We start from the raw sequence: 19,511 nt of genomic DNA, 5'->3' as shown, positions 1-19,511 counted from the left end.
GTTTGTTAAAAAGCAAAATAATATTTCCTGTGATGTTAAACTGCATAAGTGAAATTTAAAAAAGGAAAACTGCTCCAACCATTTTTCGGAAAAAGAAATCAAAAAGTTCCTTATTTTAAAAGATCTAGACATCCATTTCTTCTTCAGCAAAATAGCGAGGCTTTTTTATGAACTCTTACTCTCTATTTTTTCATATCTTTACACAAAGGATTTTATTTAGTTCAATGTAAACATACATAGAAGTATATTATGTTTTTTTTTTTTTTTTTGTTTTTATGCAGTCTAACTTTTGTTTCACTTCTATTTTATTTTACGTTTATCTTGTATTTTATCATGCCTTATTGGTTTTTGCGTTTTGTGATGTCAAGCTGCGTAAGCTAAACTTAAAAGGGGAAAACTACGCTAACTTTTCTTTGAAAAAATATTCAAGAAGTACCTTAAACGAAAGAGAAAGCACACGAATCTTGCCATCCAATTCTTCTTCTGCAAAGTAGCGAGGCTTTTTATGTACTTTTGCTCTCTAATTTATCTCTATTTACGCAAAGGGTTTTATTTCAATGTAAACACGTATAAAAGAATACTTTGTTAAAAATAATGTTAAAGGAGTTGCGTAAAAAAAAACGTCTGAATAAAGTTTCTTTACAAAAAAAACAACTAAGAAACAAGCGCGCCTAAGAAAAACCAGATCGCGATTCACTAAGTCAAAAAACGAAAGAAACAAAGTTTAAAAGGTCTTTCTAGACAACAAATTCTATTTTTGGCAATGCAGTTTTTGTATTTATGCAACCTAACTTTTGTTTGACTTCTATTTTATTTTACGTTTACCTTGTATTTTATCTTGCCTTTTTGTGTTTTGTGATGTCAAGCTACATAATCTAAACTTAAAAGAAGGAAACTAGGCTAACTTTTCTAGTAGAATATTATGTTGTTGGTTTTGTATGCAGCCTAACTTTAGTTTCATCTATATTTTATTTTGCGTTTATCTTATATTTTATCTTGTCTTTTTGAGTTTTGTATTTTGTGATGTCAAGCTACATAATTTAAACTTAAAAGAAGAAAACTAGGCTAACTTTTCTTTGAAAAATTGTTCAAAAACTACCTTACACCGATAGAGATAGCTCACGAATTTAAAAAGTTGCATCTATTCATCTTCTTCTTCAGCAAAGTAAAGCTTTTTATGCACTTTTACTCTCTAACTTACCTATATTTGCGTAAAGGATTTTATTTAATTCAATTTAAACATAACTAGTAGAATATTATGTTGTTGGTTTTGTATGCAGCCTAACTTTAGTTTCATCTATATTTTATTTTGCGTTTATCTTATATTTTATCTTGTCTTTTTGAGTTTTATATTTTGTGATGTCAAGCTACATAAGCTAAACTTTAAAGAGGAAATTTACGCTAACCTGTCTTTGAAAAACTATTCAAAAACTACCTTTAACAAAGTAGCGAGGCTTTTTATGCGCTTTTACTCTCTAACATACCTATTTTTGCGCAAAGGATTTTATTTAATTCAATTTAAACATGCCTAGTAGATTATTATGTTGTTGGTTTTTTATGCAGCCTAACTTTAGCTACATCTATTTTTCATTTTACGTTTGTCTTATATTTTATTTTATCTTTTTGTGTTCTGTGATGTCAAGCTACATAAGCTAATGTTAAAAGAGGAAAGCTGCGCTAACCTTTCTTTGAAAAACTATTCGAAATCTATTTTTGAGATAATCTAGATTTAAAAGAGGAACACTACGCTAATTTTGCTTTGAAAAAACTCTCGAAAACTAACTTATTCGATAGAGATAGCACACAAATTTAAAAAATTGTATCTACTCATCCACTTCTTCTACAGCAAAGTACTGAGGCTTTTTATGCACTTTTATTCTCTAACATACCTATATTTGCGCAAAGGATTTTATTTAACTCAATGTAAACATACATAGAAGAGTATTGTTACCCGTTTGTTTTATGCAGCCTAACTTTAGTTTCATCTATACATTATATTGCGTTTACCTTATATTTTATCTTGCCTTTGTTAGTTTTGTGTTTTGTTATGTCAAGCTTCATAATCTAATCTTAAAAGGGGAAAACTGCGCTAACTTTTCTTTGAAAAAGTACTCAAAAAGGACCTAAATCGATATAGATAGCTCACAATTTTAAAAAGTTGCATATAGTCATCTTCTTCTTCAGCAAAGTATCGAGGCTTTTTATGGATTTTTACTCTAACTTTCCTATATTTGCGCAAAGGACATTATTTAATTCAACTTAAACATGCCTAGTAGATTATTATGTTGTTGGTTTTTTATGCAGTCTAAACTTTGTTACATCTATATTTTACGATTAACTTATATTTTATCTTGCCTTTTTGAGCTTTGTGTTCTGTGATGTCAAGCTACATAGTCTAAACATAAAAGAGGAAAACTACGCTAAACTTGCTTTGAAAAACTATTCAAAAACTACCTTTAACAAAGTAGCGAGGCTTTTCATGCACTTTTACTCTCTAACATACCTACATTTGCGCAAAGGATTTTATTTAATTCAATTTAAACATGCCTAGTAGATTATTATGTTGTTGGTTTTTTATGCAGCCTAACTTTAGTTTCATCTATATTATGTTTTAGGTTTATCATATATTTTATCTTTTCTTTTTGAGTTTTGAGTTTTGTGATGCCAAGCAACTTAAGCTAAACTTAAAAGTGGAATGCTACGCTAACCTTTCTTTGAAAATCTATTCATAAACTACCCTAGACAAAAGCTAGATTTAAAAGAGGAAAACTACACTATTTTTACTTTGAAAAAACTTTCGAAAACTACCTTAATCGATAGAGATAGCACACGATTTTAAAAAATTGCATATAGTCATCCACTACTTCTGCAGCAAAGTAGCGAGGCTCTTTATGCACTTTTTCTCACTAGTTTGCTTATATTTACGCAAAGGAATTCATTTAATTCAATCCAAACATATATAGAAGATTATTATGTTACGATTTTTTTTTTCTTTTATGCAGCCTAACATTTATTTCACCTACATTTTATTTTACGATTAACTTTTATATTACCTTTCCTTTTAGTGTTTTGTGTTTTGTGATGTCAAGCTACATAAGCCAAACTTTAAAGAGGAAAACTACGCTAAGCTTTCTTTGAAAAACTATTCAAAAACTACCTTAAACAAAGTAGCGAGGCTTTTTATGCACTTTTACTCTCTAACATACCTACATTTGTGCATAGGGTTTTATTAGATTCTAGTAGGTTATTACGTTGTTGTTTTTTTATGCAGTCTAACTTTAGCTTCATCTATATTTTATTTTACGTTTATCTTATATTTTATTTTGTCTTTTTGAATTTTGTGTTTTGTGATGTCAAGCTACATAAGCTAAACTTAAAAGAGGAAAGCTACGCTAACCTTTCTTTGAAAAGCTGTTCAAAAACTACCTTAGACATAATCTAGATTTAAAAGAGAAAGACTACGCTATTTTTGCTTTGAAAAATCTTTCGAAAACTACCTTAATCGATAGAGATAGCACAGGATTTTAAAAAGTTGTATCTAGTCATCCACTTCTTTCACAGCAAAGTAGCGAGGCTTTCTATGCGCTTTTACTCTCTAACATACCTATTTTTGCGCAAAGGATTTTATTTAATTCAATTTAAACATGCCTAGTAGATTATTATGTTGTTGGTTTTTTATGCTGCCTAACTTTAGCTACATCTATTTTTCATTTTACGTTTGTCTTATATTTTATTTTATCTTTTTGTGTTCTGTGATGTCAAGCTACATAAGCTAATGTTAAAAGAGGAAAGCTGCGCTAACCTTTCTTTGAAAAACTATTCGAAATCTATTTTTGAGATAATCTAGATTTAAAAGAGGAACACTACGCTAATTTTGCTTTGAAAAAACTCTCGAAAACTACCTTATTCAATAGAGATAGCACACAAATTTAAAAAATTGTATCTACTCATCCACTTCTTCTTTTTATGGATTTTTACTCTCTTATTTACCCAAATTTGCGCAAAGGACTTTACTTAATTCAACTTAAACATGTCTAGTAGATTATTAAGTTGTTTGTTTTTTATGCAGCCTAACTTTAGTTTCATTTATATTTTATTTTACGTTTATCTGATACTTTATCTTGTCTTTTTGTGTGTTGTTTTGTCAAGCTACATAAGCTAAACTTAAAAGTGGAAAAGTACGCTAACCTTTCTTTGAAAATCTATTCAAAAACTGCCTTAGACATAAGCTAGATTTAAAAGAGGAAGACTACGCTATTTATGCTTTTAAAAAACTTTCGAAAAATACCTTAATCCATTGAGGTAGTGCACGAATTTACAGTCATCCACTTCTTCTATAGCAAAGTAGCGAGGCTTTTTATGCACTTTTGCGTTCTAATTTATCTCTGTTTACGCATATGGTTTTTGTTTATTTCTATGTAATGATATACAAAAGAGTATTTTGTTAAAGATTATGCTGCAGGAGCTGCGTAAAAAAACTCTGGCGACCTTTCCTTAAGAAAAAAGCAACTGAAAGACATGTGCGCCTTAGAAAATTCAAATCGCGATTCACCAAATTAAAAGACGAAAAGAACGAACTTTAAAAGCTCTCACTAGACATTTGTGTTTATGATAGGCAATGCAGTTTTTGATTTTATGCAGCCTAACATTTGTTTCATCTATATCTTATTTTACGTTTATCTTATACTTTATCTTGCCTTTTTGAGTTTAGTATTTTGTGATGTCATGCTAAATAAACTATACTTTGCTAATTTTTATTTGAAAAAATATTCAAAAACTACCTGAATTATAAGCTAGATCTAAAGGAGGAAAACTACGCTAACTTTTCTTTGAAAAAATACTCAAAAACTACCTTAAACATAAGCTAGATCTAAAAGAGGAAAACTACGCTAACTTTTCTTTGAAAAAATACTCAAAAACTACCTTAAACATAAGCTAGATCTAAAAGAGGAAAACTACGCTAACTTTTCTTTGAAAAAATACTCAAAAACTACCTTAAACATAAGCTAGATCTAAAAGAGGAAAACTACGCTAACAATTCTTTGAAAAAATATTCGAAAACTACCTTTAAACATGATTTAGATTTAATAGATGAAAACTACGCTAACATTTCTTTGAAAAAACATTCAAAAACTACCTTTAAACATGATTTAAATTTAATAGATGAAAACTACGCTAACATTTCTTTGAAAAAACATTCAAAAACTACCTTTAAACATGATTTAAATTTAAAAAAGGAAAACTACGCTAACATTTCTTTGAAAAAATATTCAAAAAGTACCTTAATCGAAAGAGATAGCACACGAAATTAAAAAGTTGCATTTAGTCATCCGTTTCTTCTTCATCAAAGTAGCGAGGCGTTTATGCACTTTTTATTCTCTAAGTTATCTCTACTTACGCAAATGGCTTTTGTTTATTTCAATGTAAAACTTTTCAAAAGAGTATTTTGTTAAAGATTATGCTGCAGGGGCTGTGTAAGAAAACTCTGGTGACCTTTCTTTAAGAAAAAGCAACTAAAGTAGATGTGCGCCTAAGAAAATCCAAATTGCGATTCACTAAATTAAAAGACATATACAACAAACTTTAAAAGTGAAACTATTTTTACAAGCGTATTTGGTAAAGATGAAATGTTCTTATGACATTTTAACGTTACGAAAGGGATTTTCTTCTGTTCAAATATTTATTACAATTTAAAGTGTTAAATAATGTTACAGAAACGACCTAAAACGCCTGTTGTATTAATTTAAACGAACAAAATAGATAAAAAAAAAGAAAAACTATCATTAAAAAAAAAAAAGTAAAAAAAGAAAAGAAATAGAAGTTGAGGAAAAATAAAAATAAGAACTTCTAACAAAGAGCTCTTCTTTTTATTTTTCAGATTTTAGATGCTTAATTCCTTGAATGAAAAGTTGAACTGATGACTCACTACTAAGGTTGTTCCTAGCCTTCCGTTCTCAAACTAGGCCATTCTGAGAGGCTGTTTGATTAAGTACCGTTGATAGTAGTATCGCACGTAAGAGACTTCTAAAACTCTGATTATTAATTCCTGGAATGAAGAGATGACTTCATACTCACTAACGAGGTTGTTCTTAGCCATCCGTTCTTAAACTAAGCAAAACAGTGAAGTTGTTTGATTAAGTATCACAGTTTGCTGATTTGCACATGCACCATTGCCGAAACTGTGATGCTTGGTTCCTTGATTGGATTGAAGAAGCTCATCACCATGCATTTTACAAGCTGTCCGTTGTTATGTTTTGCAATTCAGTGGTTCTGTTTTGCAATTCATTTTCTGTTTGTTTAAGTATCATCGATGGTGGTGTCGTGCATGCAAACTTTCCGAAACTCTGATGCTTGTTTTTCTTGAATGGAGAGATGAGCTTATACTTTAGGTGACTTTTAAAACTGCAGTAATTAGTGCCTCGAATGGAAAAACGAACTCATTCATTACAGACCAAGGTTGTTCCTGGCCATCCGTTAACATATTAGGCAACAGTACAGCGAAGCTGTTTGTTTTACAAGCTTTTGTCGTTTCGAGAAATCACTACATTAAGCATTCGATGGTGATACACGACTGATGGCCAGGTTCTGATTTTCGAATGAAAAGAAGAGTCGCATCCGACCACCGGTCGGCTTTCGACGCAAAACAGCTGTACACACTCGTCCAACGATCCAGTGACTAACTGTTGCAACGAGAAAGTTAGCTTTATTTGTCGTGCAGATTGTCCGCTTTGACGTAAAATGCTAGAAATTTGCTGAACGCTCGGTTTGCGCCGCCCAAGAGTCATTCTGTTTCTGCGTTGCCAGCGTCTGTCGGCTAAATACAACTGTAGACTCCGCGCAAGCTTTTTCACCGCAAAAGTTGTACAGAGCCACACCGAAGGCTAAAATCGACTTTAAGGTCGAAGGTTAAAATCGACCCTAGAGGTTTGAAAACGACGTCACGAAATTTTCAAGACATCATCGAAGAAAATTACGGCGGCCAGATGCAACTCTTAGTACTAACTCTACTAATCTTAGTACGTTAAGCATTCCAGTCGAGAGATCAGACGTTTTTTCGTCACCTAAGAGACCGGCCGATGCGTTTGCGACGCTGCGGAAAGAAAGAAGATGGCAAACCACAGGGTTGTTACCGTAACAAACCTCCGTGAGTACCTCCATCTCGAGTGGCTTTTGAAGAAACGTTCGTTTTAAACTCAAAGGGATGGTTGTTAAAGCTCACTAACGCCTGGTTAACGATTTTCTAACGGCAGACACCGTGTTTACAATGGATACAGACCGATTAACTGAGCCCAAAGCGCAAGATCTATCAGAAAACTCCTCTAGGTCGATGCAACGAGACGACTAGACACGTGCGTCTAAAGGCATTTTACAATTGAAGGACGCCCCTCGTGGGCCCTTTAACCTTAACACTAAACTCCTGCTTGATATCCTCGTCCCCAGGTTTCCAAACCGTAACCCCAACCCCCTCTAATCCTAACCCCCTTACCCTCTAACTCTCCCCCCTCAAAAAAACAAAAAACATAAAAAAGCAAACAAAACGAAAAAAAAACTTGCTTCCCTCCTCACTTTTAGCTCTAGGATGCAACACCTTTTTGCCGCCCTCCGCTAGAAGGGAGTAGGGAGTAACGAAAGCTTGACATCAAAGTAGCGTTTCGTATGAGATTTGTTTGCCAAAATTTGAGCGTTTTTAAAAAAGCCAAGACTTCGTCAGAGGGGTTTCTTCTTTTCTCCTAAAGCTATCGATCGATTAAAAAGCTCAAAGCAAAGAAATTCAAAACAAAATACAAAAACGGGAAGTTTTAGTTTCTGCACCACAAGCCAAGCACTAGTTCAAACTGGAGATAATAAAAGGAAATCGAATGATCTCACTTCTCAAACCACTGAGCTGCCATTGGTCGGCAGTCTCTTGTTTGGAGACCATTGAGCTGCCATTGGTTGGCTGTTTAATCGTTGCGATTGGTCGGCAGTTTTATCGTTGGAGACCATTGAGAGATATAAAAGGAATTTTTTTTTTGAGCACAACATTAAACGTTAAATCGTTAGATGTTGTTATAAAGGCACCATTAGAATGCGATGTCCTCAAATATTTTCCTCGATATTTTAATAAGTAAACAAAAACAAAACTAAGTCTTGCAACTGGCGAAAACTTTCAATAAGCAAACAAAGCAACAACTTTCCTTTCGAGTTTTTTACATTTTAAACAAAAGACAAACAAAGAAAAAAAAAAAACAAACAAAAACAAAAACAAAAACAAAAAAACAAAACAAAAACAAAACAGAAAAGGGAGAATGAGTGAGTCGACTGATTTCGCTCAACTGTCTTAAACGAGAAGTCATAAACGTTTGCTTGTGCCAGCAAGTTGCAAATTAAGTTGTAAATGAACTGCACCGCAAAAACTTAACCACAGTTTATTAAGCATATTAAGCCTTTGCTGACATGTTAAGACATTTTAAGCCTTTGCTATTATCATGAGGCTTTTGCTCCACGAGCCAAAAAAGTACGCTAGAGTTGACAAACTGCATCGCGGTCGAAAAGTGTAATTACGCCAACACTTTTATCCGTTTTAAGCATTTCGTTTTCGCACGAACAACAATTAAAGCAGCTCGTTGAGCTTAACGACGTTCGTATTTTTTTTCGAAGCCAAAACTTCGGCTATAAGTAGAATGAAGAGGCACTTCGAAAAACAACAAAGCTGTTCGCAGTCGATAGCAACGAGCGACAACATCTCTGCGAGTCTGGCATCAAGGTAAACAGTTTTTTTACATTTTCATTTGTTAGTGCCACTTTTGCGTACATTATGTATTCAAAAATTTGTTGCTGACGCTAGATTTTTCGTTTTCAATGAACAACAGTTGCAACCTCTAGCCGTTTGCTAAAACAGCTTGCTAGGACAACCAAATCAATCATATGTTGTGAAAATTTCTTTTTGTTCAACTGACTAAGGAAGATCGAGCGAACGCTTTTTTTTTTATAACTTGTTTGTATCATATTGCTATTAAGAAAACAGCGTTGTGTATACTAAACGTGACATAATTGGCAATTATCCGTAACTAAAAATAAGATAGAAATTACAAACTTGATACCATATTTTAATTACTCTAACAAAACTAGACGTCATCGCGTGAGAAAATAAATGTTCATAACACATAACCTATTTTTTTGTTTTTTTTTTCTTCTCTTTTTTCCTTTTAATCTCTTTTCTTTCGTCCAAAAAGCGTTTTGATTTTTGCCTCGCCACAAGCGATGAAATCGATAAAAAAACCTGCTCGGACATTCTCAATTCTCAACAACAAAAGCAATCAAAGTTCTAGCTCTCGAGCACGTGCGCCGACAGGTTGATGAAACCGTTCAAATATGCTCGATCGCTAGAATTTAAAGAAAGAAACAAGCCAGAAACAAACCAAAATAAAAAAAACAAAAACAAAAATGGACATCTTTAGAACGCTTAAATTTTATAAAATATTTTCCTCTGCGTTTTTAACCAGCTAAACTGTCGTAAAGTTTTTTCGGTGCAGTTCATTTAAAAAACTTAGTTTTCAACTTTTAAACGTTTTAGACTTCTCGTTTAAGGCAGTCGAAAGAAATGAGTCGACTCACTCTCTCTCTCCCTATTCGGTTTTGTTTTTGTTTATTTGTTTTTGTTTTTTCTTCGTTTGCCTTCGTTTGCCTTTGTTTGCTTTTGGAAAAGTTGTCGCCATGCGAGACTTAGTTTTTTTTTTTTTTTGCTCAAATTGAGCACAAGTGAGTTTCTAGTCTTGAAAGTGTGCAAAGTGTGGGCCAATCTGGTGGCTGGAGTGATGACACGTGAATGCTGGAAATTCCAGACTTTGAGCGGATTCAGCGTACATAGAAAGAAAATGTAGCATTCACGTGGGTCTCTCCTAAGCGTGCCATTGGTCGGTCTGCTGTCCTTAAGTACCCCCCTCCCCCCCCTCAACGTCACGTTTGCTCAACTTTCTCGGTCTTTGGCGCCCAGAGAAAGCTTGAGGAAGGATAAAAAATGGCGAGGTTTCGGTACTGCGTTTTCTGTTTTTCTTATTTGTTTTTGTTTGTTTGCTTGTTTGTTTGTTTGTTTGTTTGTTAATTTTTTTAATTTTTTTTTTTTTTTGTTTGTTTCGTTCGTTTGTTTGTTTGTTTGTTTCGTTTGCTTCGTTTGTTTTGTGATGTTTTGTTTTCCCTTCTTGATGGCACAAAACAGAAGCAAACAAGACTTTCGGTTATATTCGGTTATATTCGGTTCAATAAAAGTTTGTTGGTTTCTGCACAACAACAACAACAACCACAACAACAAAAGTCCCTCTGTCCCTCAAAAGCAGTTTCTCCTCTGTCCTAAAGAAGAGCCTCTTTGTAATCGATCTTGTCTGAATGCAGCTCTCCTTTTGCCTACAGGTTTTTATTCCAACCCTTTTGTTGTTGTTAGTGCCATGTTGTTGTTATTGTTATACTCTGTAAAAGCAGTTGTTGCTGTTGTACTTGTTTGTTGTTTCTAAAGACACTGTTGTTGCTGCTGTTAGCGCTGTTAGTAATCACCCACTTGGCTTGTATTTTTGTTTCTTGTTTTTGTTTTTTGTTTTATTTATAAACACTCTCTGAGTAAGTGATGCTGTTGCTGTTGTTGTTGTTACAGTTGCAATGAGTGTTTGTTAATGTTCCCCCACTTGGCTTGTACTTTTGTTTTCTGTTTTGTTTTGTTTTTTTTTTGTTTTTGTTTTTTTTTTCTCAACACTCTCTGAGTAAGTGATGCTGTTGCTGTAGTCGTTGTTATAGTTGCAATGAGTGTTTGTTAATGTTCACCAACTTGGCTTGTTTATAATCTATTTTATTTTATCAACACTCTCTGAGTCAGTGATGGTGTTGCTGTTGCTGTTGTCGTTATTATGCTTGCAATGGGAGTTGTTACTGTTCACCCACTTTGCTTGTTTTGTTTTTATTTCTTTATTTTATCAACACCCTTTGAGCCAGTGATGCTGTTGCTGTTGTTGTTGTTATAGTTGCAATGAGTGTTGTTAATGTTCACCCACTTTGCTTGTGTTTTTGTTTTTGTTTATCAACACCCTTTGTGTCAGTGATGCTGTTGCTGTTGTTCTTATTACAGTTGCAATGAGTGTTTGTTAATGTTCACCAACTTGGCTTGTTTATAATCTATTTTGTTTTATCAACACTCTCTGAGTCAGTGATGCTGATGCTGTTGTTGTTATTGTGCTTGCAATAAGTGTTGTTAATGTTCACCCACTTTGCTTGTTTTGTTTGTGCTTTTGTTTTTGTTTATCAACACCCTTTGAGTCACTGATGCTGTTGCTGTTGGTGTTATTATAGTTGCAATGAGTGTTAATGTTCACCCACTTTGCTTGCTTTATTTGTTTGTTGCTTTTTTTTTTATCAACACCCTGCGAGTTAGTGATGCTGTTGCTGCTTTTGTCATTTTACTTGTATTTATAGTTGTTACTGTTCAGCCACTTTGCTTGTTTTTTAATCTGTTTTATTTTATCACCACTCTCTGAGTCAGTGATGATGTTGCTGATGCTGTTGTTGTTATTTTACTTGCAATGATAGCTGTTACTGTTCAGCCACTTTGCTTGTTTTGTTTGTTTGTTTGTTTGTTTTTTTTATCAATATCCTCTGAGTAAGTGATGCTGTTGCTGTTGTTGTTGTTATAGTTGCAATGAGTGTTTGTTAATGTTCCCCCCCTTGGCTTGTACTTCTGTTTTCTGTTTTGTTTTGTTTTTGTTTTTTTTGTTGTTTTTTTTCTCAACACTCTCTGAGTAAGTGATGCTGTTGCTGTAGTCGTTGTTATAGTTGCAATGAGTGTTTGTTAATGTTCACAAACTTGGCATGTTTATAATCTATTTTATTTTATCAACACTCTCTGAGTCAGTGATGCTGATGCTGTTGTTGTTATTATGCTTGCAATAAGTGTTGTTAATGTTCACCCACTCTGCTTGTTTTGTTTGTGCCTTTGTTTTTGTTTATCAACACCCTTTGAGTCACTGATGCTGTTGCTGTTGGTGTTATTATAGTTGCAATGAGTGTTAATGTTCACCCACTTTGCTTGCTTTATTTGTTTGTTGCTTTTTTTTTTATCAACACCCTGCGAGTTAGTGATGCTGTTGCTGCTTTTGTCATTTTACTTGTATTTATAGTTGTTACTGTTTAGCCACTTTGCTTGTTTTTTAATCTGTTTTATTTTATCACCACTCTCTGAGTCAGTGATGATGTTGCTGATGCTGTTGTTGTTATTTTACTTGCAATGATAGCTGTTACTGTTCAGCCACTTTGCTTGTTTTTTTTTTGTTTTTGTTTTGTTTGTTTGTTTGTTTGTTTTTTTATATATCCTCTGAGTTAGTGATGCTGTTGTTGTTATTATGCTTTCAATGAGAGCTGTTACTGTTCACCCACTTTGTTTGTTTATAATCTGTTTTATTTTATCAACACTCTCTGAGTCAGTGATGCTGATGCTGATGCTGTTGTTGTTATTATGCTTGCAGTGAGAGTTGTTACTGTTCACCCACTTTGCTTGCTTATTGTCTATTTTATTTTGTCAACACTCTCTGAGTCAGTGATGCTGATGCTGATGCTGTTGTTGTTATTATGCTTGCAATGAGAGTTGTTACTGTTCACCCAATTTGCTTGTTTTGTTTTTTTATTTGTTTTTTTGTTTGTTTTTGTTTTGCTTGTTTTTTTTTATCAATACCCTCTGAGTCAGTGATGCTGTTGCTGTTGTTGTTGTTGTTGTTATAGTTGCAATGAGTGTTTGTTAATGTTCCCCCACTTGGCTTGTACTTTTGTTTTCTTTTTTGTTATGTCAACACTCTCTGAGTCAGTGATGCTGATGCTGTTGTTATTATGCTTGCAATGAGAGTTGTTACTGTTGTAGTTATGTCTGTCATTTGTCCTTGTTAGCAAGTTCTATTTGCCCTCTCTTGCCTTTTTTCAACACAGTTTCTTTCTTTGAGTCATATGGTTGCGAGATCCTCTCAAACTCCATCTCTTTATTTATTTGTTTCTTTTTTTTTTTTTTTTTTCTCATTCTCCTTCTCATAATAGCAATCACTGCTGCCACCATGCATGTAATGCTAGTTGCTCTCATTCTTTTTCATTTGCTAGTGGAAACTTTGTTTCTTCTTGTTGCTCTCTTTTCTTTCTTTTTTCTCTTTTGCAGAGGATTCGAAAAAACACAGCTCTTCCCTGCAGTTGTAAACATTCCAGGATTCCAGGATGCAGGCAGAAGAAAAACACTCTCACTAACTGTCTTCTTTTTTTTAGCATAAACCGTTGCAAACAAACACCTGAACATGTCTTCTTCACAAGAAAACAACACTGTTGTTGCCCCTTCTCCGAACTCTAAAGCGAAAAAAAAGAAAAGAAGGCAGTCACAAGAACAGAGAGACTTAAAGCTCAAAAACAAAGTCAGGGCCGCATTAGTTGCAGCGTGTGGCTCCGTAAACAGGGTTGTACCTTTCTATGGTACCAAGAAGAGGTACGCTGTTAGCTGTCCGATGCCTTTGTGCAAACATTCCTCCACAAGCATTAAAAGACACTTGACTAAAAAAGATCATTCTTGGACTTTGGATGAAGCTTCCATCTTTTACTCTGCAATGGTCAGGAAGTTTCAGCATGCTCGTCTCGAACGCAAGTCCGGCTGTCCAAAACCTTACCCCTGTTTGCAATGTTGGAAGTATTACGACCGACTGGACATACACTTGAAAGAGACTCATTTCTACGATTCCAAGACGATCAAACAAAAGATTGCAGAGGCAAAGCGATACGACAACGACAAGCTCTATGTCCCTCAATTTATTCGACCTGCCTTCTTTGGTATTAAGCCAGTAGCTGAACAAGCGTCTGCATCAGGCTCTGCATCCTCTGCTCCTGGGCCTTCCTCCTCTTTTTCTTCTCCGGTTCTTTCCTCTGATCCTCTTTTAAGCTTGCCCTCATCAGTTGCTGGTTCGTCCGAGGCTCCTTCTGCAAACCACTGCACCTCTGTAGAAAACAAAGAGCTGAACACCGAATCCGTCCTAGACTCTGATTTTAATTCCTTAAAGCACTTGGTTTCCAACTCCTCCGTCTTGACAGAAGATAAGAGACTCTTGTTTCAGCTGGACAAAGATGCTTTTCACTTTTATTACCAGTCAGCAGATGAGCTCTTCAGAGATTTTGAAAAGTGGCTTGTGGTAGCCAACAACAACACTTTGTCACAAGCAAAGATCTACAAAAATGCAGTTGTTGAAATATTGACATGTTGTGACAGCACGCTGACGCTGCACCCGAACGCTCTCACCAATTCCAACGTTTTGGAGGATAGATACTTTTCCATGCACTTTAAAAACATTCAGCTCAATTCCAAGCTGAGTGAACTTGACCAAACAAAAGCCATGTCTTGTCACACGTTGTACAACCGCCTTGTCTACCTTTGTCTCCTGTTTCGTTTCAGTGAAGCCAGGAATGTCTATTTCGGACTTTCTCATGAGGCCATCCGACGTTTGCGCTGCAAGGTGGAGGAGTTACAAAAAGTGCTGAGGCCCTTTCGTTCTTTGAGGAGGAGCCTTGTGAAAAGCAAAAAATGCATCAACATCATCAATGTCAGTTTGCTGAACGAATATGGCAAGTCTGCATACGTAAGACAGTTAGTGGAATCGATTAGAAAGCCGTCTCTTACACCGACTAGAGACAATGCTGTGTCTCTACGAAACCATCTTCTGCTCTCTGTCACTGTAATTAACAGTTTAAGAAAATCTAACATTGCTCTTTTAAACATTAGAGACTACATGGCTGCTGAGAAGAGTGAGTGTGGATATTGCATTGTGCAAGAGCGCTACAAAACAGCATACAAGTACGGAGCCAAAAACATTCTAGTGCCGAACGACTTGAAAGTGTTGATCGATATTTATTTGCTGAGATACAGAGACCTTCTTGTCAACGACTCTCACTACATGGCTGCAGACACCAAGACTGTTTTGGAGTTGAGCGACTGCTACAGGCCCCTTTTTCCATCGATGAGACCCAACAAAGACGAATGTGTGACACTCGGTGCAACTAGAGTGCCTGTTTACCAGATGGGTTCCTCTGCTATCTCCTCTTGCCTGACGTCCTGCTTCAGAAAAAGCCAAGTAAACATTCCCATGAAGCGTCTTACTCCCACTTGCATTCGCGGTTCGATAGCCACTTACTTTGCCAACAACAGCAAAGAAGATCGCGAGCGGTTTGCTACACTCTACATGAAGCACAGCAGGAACACAATGGATAGCTTTTATGTGTCCCAGTGGAACGCTGCAGAGGAGTTGCGCTTTGCCCTGGGCATCGGACAGTCCTTCGGAGTCATAGAGTCTTTGACTGTTGAAAAGTCTGAGAGACCACCAAAGAAGGAGAAGGATGTGATGGACTGGCTCCAAACTAATGCAGAGGAGTACGGTTTTCATGAGGTTGAGGACATCTTTGAGGAAGATTTAGACTCCGGTTCTGACTCTGAAGAATGTGCTGCTACTTTCAGCTGTACCACAGTGGTTCCGTTTTCTCCAGCTGTAGAAAACAATGTTCCTTTAGAGGATAGCAACGACCATGCCGTAGATTTCTTGTGTGAACCTACCTCAACTCCTGTTTCGTCTGTTCCATCTGAACAAACAATCGCTGGTCCAGTTCTTGAACTATCCCCTGCTCTTGCACAACTAGTTCCTAACGAACAAGCTGTTTGTATGGATGTAGATCAGACTCTAGCTGTTCCTGTTGGCACAGCTTGTTCTCCTCTTGCATTAACATTATTTCCTGATGAACCGGATTTTATTGAACACCATGCAAAACTTTCTCCAGTTTACTTTAATGAGCAAGTGGTTGCCAAACCTGTTTCTGCTTCTCCTTCTCAGCAAGTCGCTTTCTGTCCTTCAAAAGAGGTCTTTTCTGTTCCTCTGACTCCTAGCCTTGTTGCTTTTCAGCAAACATTGGCCAAACCCAGTTTGTTTCTTTCATCTGATCCAGTTTCAGCTGTTCCTGTCCAACAGGCTGGTACTGTTCTTGCAAAGCAGCTCTCACCTTATGCTGTTCAATCTGTTGGTAGCCTATTTAGCCAAAGTCTTGCCTCTACATCCAGAGGTAAATTCTTTTTGATTTTTGATTTTTATGCAAATCTCAACACGCTTTCAAAAAATGAAAATGCCCAAATCAACTCCTTGCTCTATTGTTATTGTTAGAGCTGTAAAAAAAACAAAACAAAACAAAAAAACAACACAGAAGTGTGTATGTATTTGTTGCAGGACTAATTCTGTGATTGCTTAAATGTTTATACAAGTGAATGATACTAAAACTGATTATGTTTTAGAAGTAAAAGATCCAAGAAGAAAAAAAATCAAGTTGGAAATGCCATCTTTCACTCAAGAACTCATCGGTAATGTAAAACCTAATTTATACAAAGATATATAAACACAAACCTCTTCTTGCACAATTTCAGATGGTTAACTGTTAACAAAAACTAGCCATCATTGCTAAGTGCACTTTTAGAAAGTTGTGTCTACCCGATTTCTAATGATGAAGTTAGAAACATCACCGTTAGAAATCATGCACAGCTTGTTATCATCTCTAACACTTAGAAACTGTTGATGGTTTTTATGAATTAGAAAAATGAACATGGTTTTATTTTATTTCAGGATCAACTCAGCCAAGAACAAAGGAAAACAAAGCAGAAGTTAGCCAATGCCATTTAGGTAATCTTTCAAAAACCAGTTATTGCTATCAGTGCAAACAATAAGGTCAACAAAAAAAAATAAATAAAAAAACAGAATAAATCTTGTCTTACTTCAGAACCAAATGAATATTTGATTTAATCACTTTGTGTTATGACTTGAGTTTGTAAAATTTTAGATGAAATAGTTGAAGAGCTGAATGCTTGCCCTGGCCACAACGAATGGTTCAACACCAGAAGTTTTCCACGATGTGCAGCTTTGGTGTTGGCATACATCTTGCAAGACGTGTTTACAGATGTAAGCTCAAGTTGCTCGTACAAAGATTACCTTGGCATCTTGGCAAATCATAGCAGTGACAAGCTCATTCATGTCTTGCAAAAGTACTCCTACCAAAGCCATATTAAAGACAAAATTAAAAACATGAAGCTAAAAATTCAAAAAGAGGGTAGTTTAGAAAAGTTTGTTCAATATGGCAATATCGTGAAACCATTTATGTAGTTTAGATAAGTTTGTTCAGTTTGGCAATAAAGATGGGCCTTTTGTGTAGTTTGTTTTATCTATGCTTTTGCAAATATTTTTATCTGTTTCGCTAAAGACATAATAAACAAGAAGTTCTGTTAAACTGTTCTCACATTTCTTATTTAAAGATAGTTCAAACTTTTTTTTATCTTTAAAAAAAAAAAAAAGAAGTCGTTTTGTTATTCTGTGAAAACTTTTAATAGAGTTGCATTTAGAATTACTTCTGATGTTTTTAAGAGTTTGTTAAAAAGCAAAATAATATTTCCTGTGATGTTAAACTGCATAAGTGAAATTTAAAAAAGGAAAACTGCTCCAACCATTTTTCGGAAAAAGAAATCAAAAAGTTCCTTATTTTAAAAGATCTAGACATCCATTTCTTCTTCAGCAAAATAGCGAGGCTTTTTTATGAACTCTTACTCTCTATTTTTTCATATCTTTACACAAAGGATTTTATTTAGTTCAATGTAAACATACATAGAAGTATATTATGTTTTTTTTTTTTTTTTTGTTTTTATGCAGTCTAACTTTTGTTTCACTTCTATTTTATTTTACGTTTATCTTGTATTTTATCATGCCTTATTGGTTTTTGCGTTTTGTGATGTCAAGCTGCGTAAGCTAAACTTAAAAGGGGAAAACTACGCTAACTTTTCTTTGAAAAAATATTCAAGAAGTACCTTAAACGAAAGAGAAAGCACACGAATCTTGCCATCCAATTCTTCTTCTGCAAAGTAGCGAGGCTTTTTATGTACTTTTGCTCTCTAATTTATCTCTATTTACGCAAAGGGTTTTATTTCAATGTAAACACGTATAAAAGAATACTTTGTTAAAAATAATGTTAAAGGAGTTGCGTAAAAAAAAACGTCTGAATAAAGTTTCTTTACAAAAAAAACAACTAAGAAACAAGCGCGCCTAAGAAAAACCAGATCGCGATTCACTAAGTCAAAAAACGAAAGAAACAAAGTTTAAAAGGTCTTTCTAGACAACAAATTCTATTTTTGGCAATGCAGTTTTTGTATTTATGCAACCTAACTTTTGTTTGACTTCTATTTTATTTTACGTTTACCTTGTATTTTATCTTGCCTTTTTGTGTTTTGTGATGTCAAGCTACATAATCTAAACTTAAAAGAAGGAAACTAGGCTAACTTTTCTAGTAGAATATTATGTTGTTGGTTTTGTATGCAGCCTAACTTTAGTTTCATCTATATTTTATTTTGCGTTTATCTTATATTTTATCTTGTCTTTTTGAGTTTTGTATTTTGTGATGTCAAGCTACATAATTTAAACTTAAAAGAAGAAAACTAGGCTAACTTTTCTTTGAAAAATTGTTCAAAAACTACCTTACACCGATAGAGATAGCTCACGAATTTAAAAAGTTGCATCTATTCATCTTCTTCTTCAGCAAAGTAAAGCTTTTTATGCACTTTTACTCTCTAACTTACCTATATTTGCGTAAAGGATTTTATTTAATTCAATTTAAACATAACTAGTAGAATATTATGTTGTTGGTTTTGTATGCAGCCTAACTTTAGTTTCATCTATATTTTATTTTGCGTTTATCTTATATTTTATCTTGTCTTTTTGAGTTTTATATTTTGTGATGTCAAGCTACATAAGCTAAACTTTAAAGAGGAAATTTACGCTAACCTGTCTTTGAAAAACTATTCAAAAACTACCTTTAACAAAGTAGCGAGGCTTTTTATGCGCTTTTACTCTCTAACATACCTATTTTTGCGCAAAGGATTTTATTTAATTCAATTTAAACATGCCTAGTAGATTATTATGTTGTTGGTTTTTTATGCAGCCTAACTTTAGCTACATCTATTTTTCATTTTACGTTTGTCTTATATTTTATTTTATCTTTTTGTGTTCTGTGATGTCAAGCTACATAAGCTAATGTTAAAAGAGGAAAGCTGCGCTAACCTTTCTTTGAAAAACTATTCGAAATCTATTTTTGAGATAATCTAGATTTAAAAGAGGAACACTACGCTAATTTTGCTTTGAAAAAACTCTCGAAAACTAACTTATTCGATAGAGATAGCACACAAATTTAAAAAATTGTATCTACTCATCCACTTCTTCTACAGCAAAGTACTGAGGCTTTTTATGCACTTTTATTCTCTAACATACCTATATTTGCGCAAAGGATTTTATTTAACTCAATGTAAACATACATAGAAGAGTATTGTTACCCGTTTGTTTTATGCAGCCTAACTTTAGTTTCATCTATACATTATATTGCGTTTACCTTATATTTTATCTTGCCTTTGTTAGTTTTGTGTTTTGTTATGTCAAGCTTCATAATCTAATCTTAAAAGGGGAAAA

General features: G+C 34.4%; 1 protein-coding gene across 1 annotated transcript; it reads left to right on the top strand.

Moving 5' to 3' along the window:
- The first annotated feature begins 9,941 nt into the window (after nucleotides 1-9,941).
- LOC149892742 (uncharacterized) lies at nucleotides 9,942-17,216 on the top strand. The gene is made up of 5 exons (XM_090080164.1): nucleotides 9,942-10,014; nucleotides 13,264-16,083; nucleotides 16,310-16,375; nucleotides 16,635-16,691; nucleotides 16,849-17,216. The coding sequence occupies exons 2-5, from the start codon at nucleotides 13,293-13,295 to the stop codon at nucleotides 17,166-17,168; spliced, it is 3,234 nt and encodes a 1,077-aa protein (XP_089936290.1). The 5' UTR covers nucleotides 9,942-10,014; nucleotides 13,264-13,292; the 3' UTR covers nucleotides 17,169-17,216.
- Nucleotides 17,217-19,511: the final 2,295 nt, after the last annotated feature.

This window comes from Hydra viridissima, unplaced genomic scaffold (genome assembly GCF_058129835.1).
Source record: "Hydra viridissima isolate aposymbiotic clone 2 unplaced genomic scaffold, HvirCarnegie_v1 scaffold_2, whole genome shotgun sequence".
Lineage (NCBI taxonomy): Eukaryota > Metazoa > Cnidaria > Hydrozoa > Anthoathecata > Hydridae > Hydra > Hydra viridissima.
Note: the sequence above shows the minus strand (reverse complement) of the source record. Positions and strands in the feature narration are given on the sequence as shown.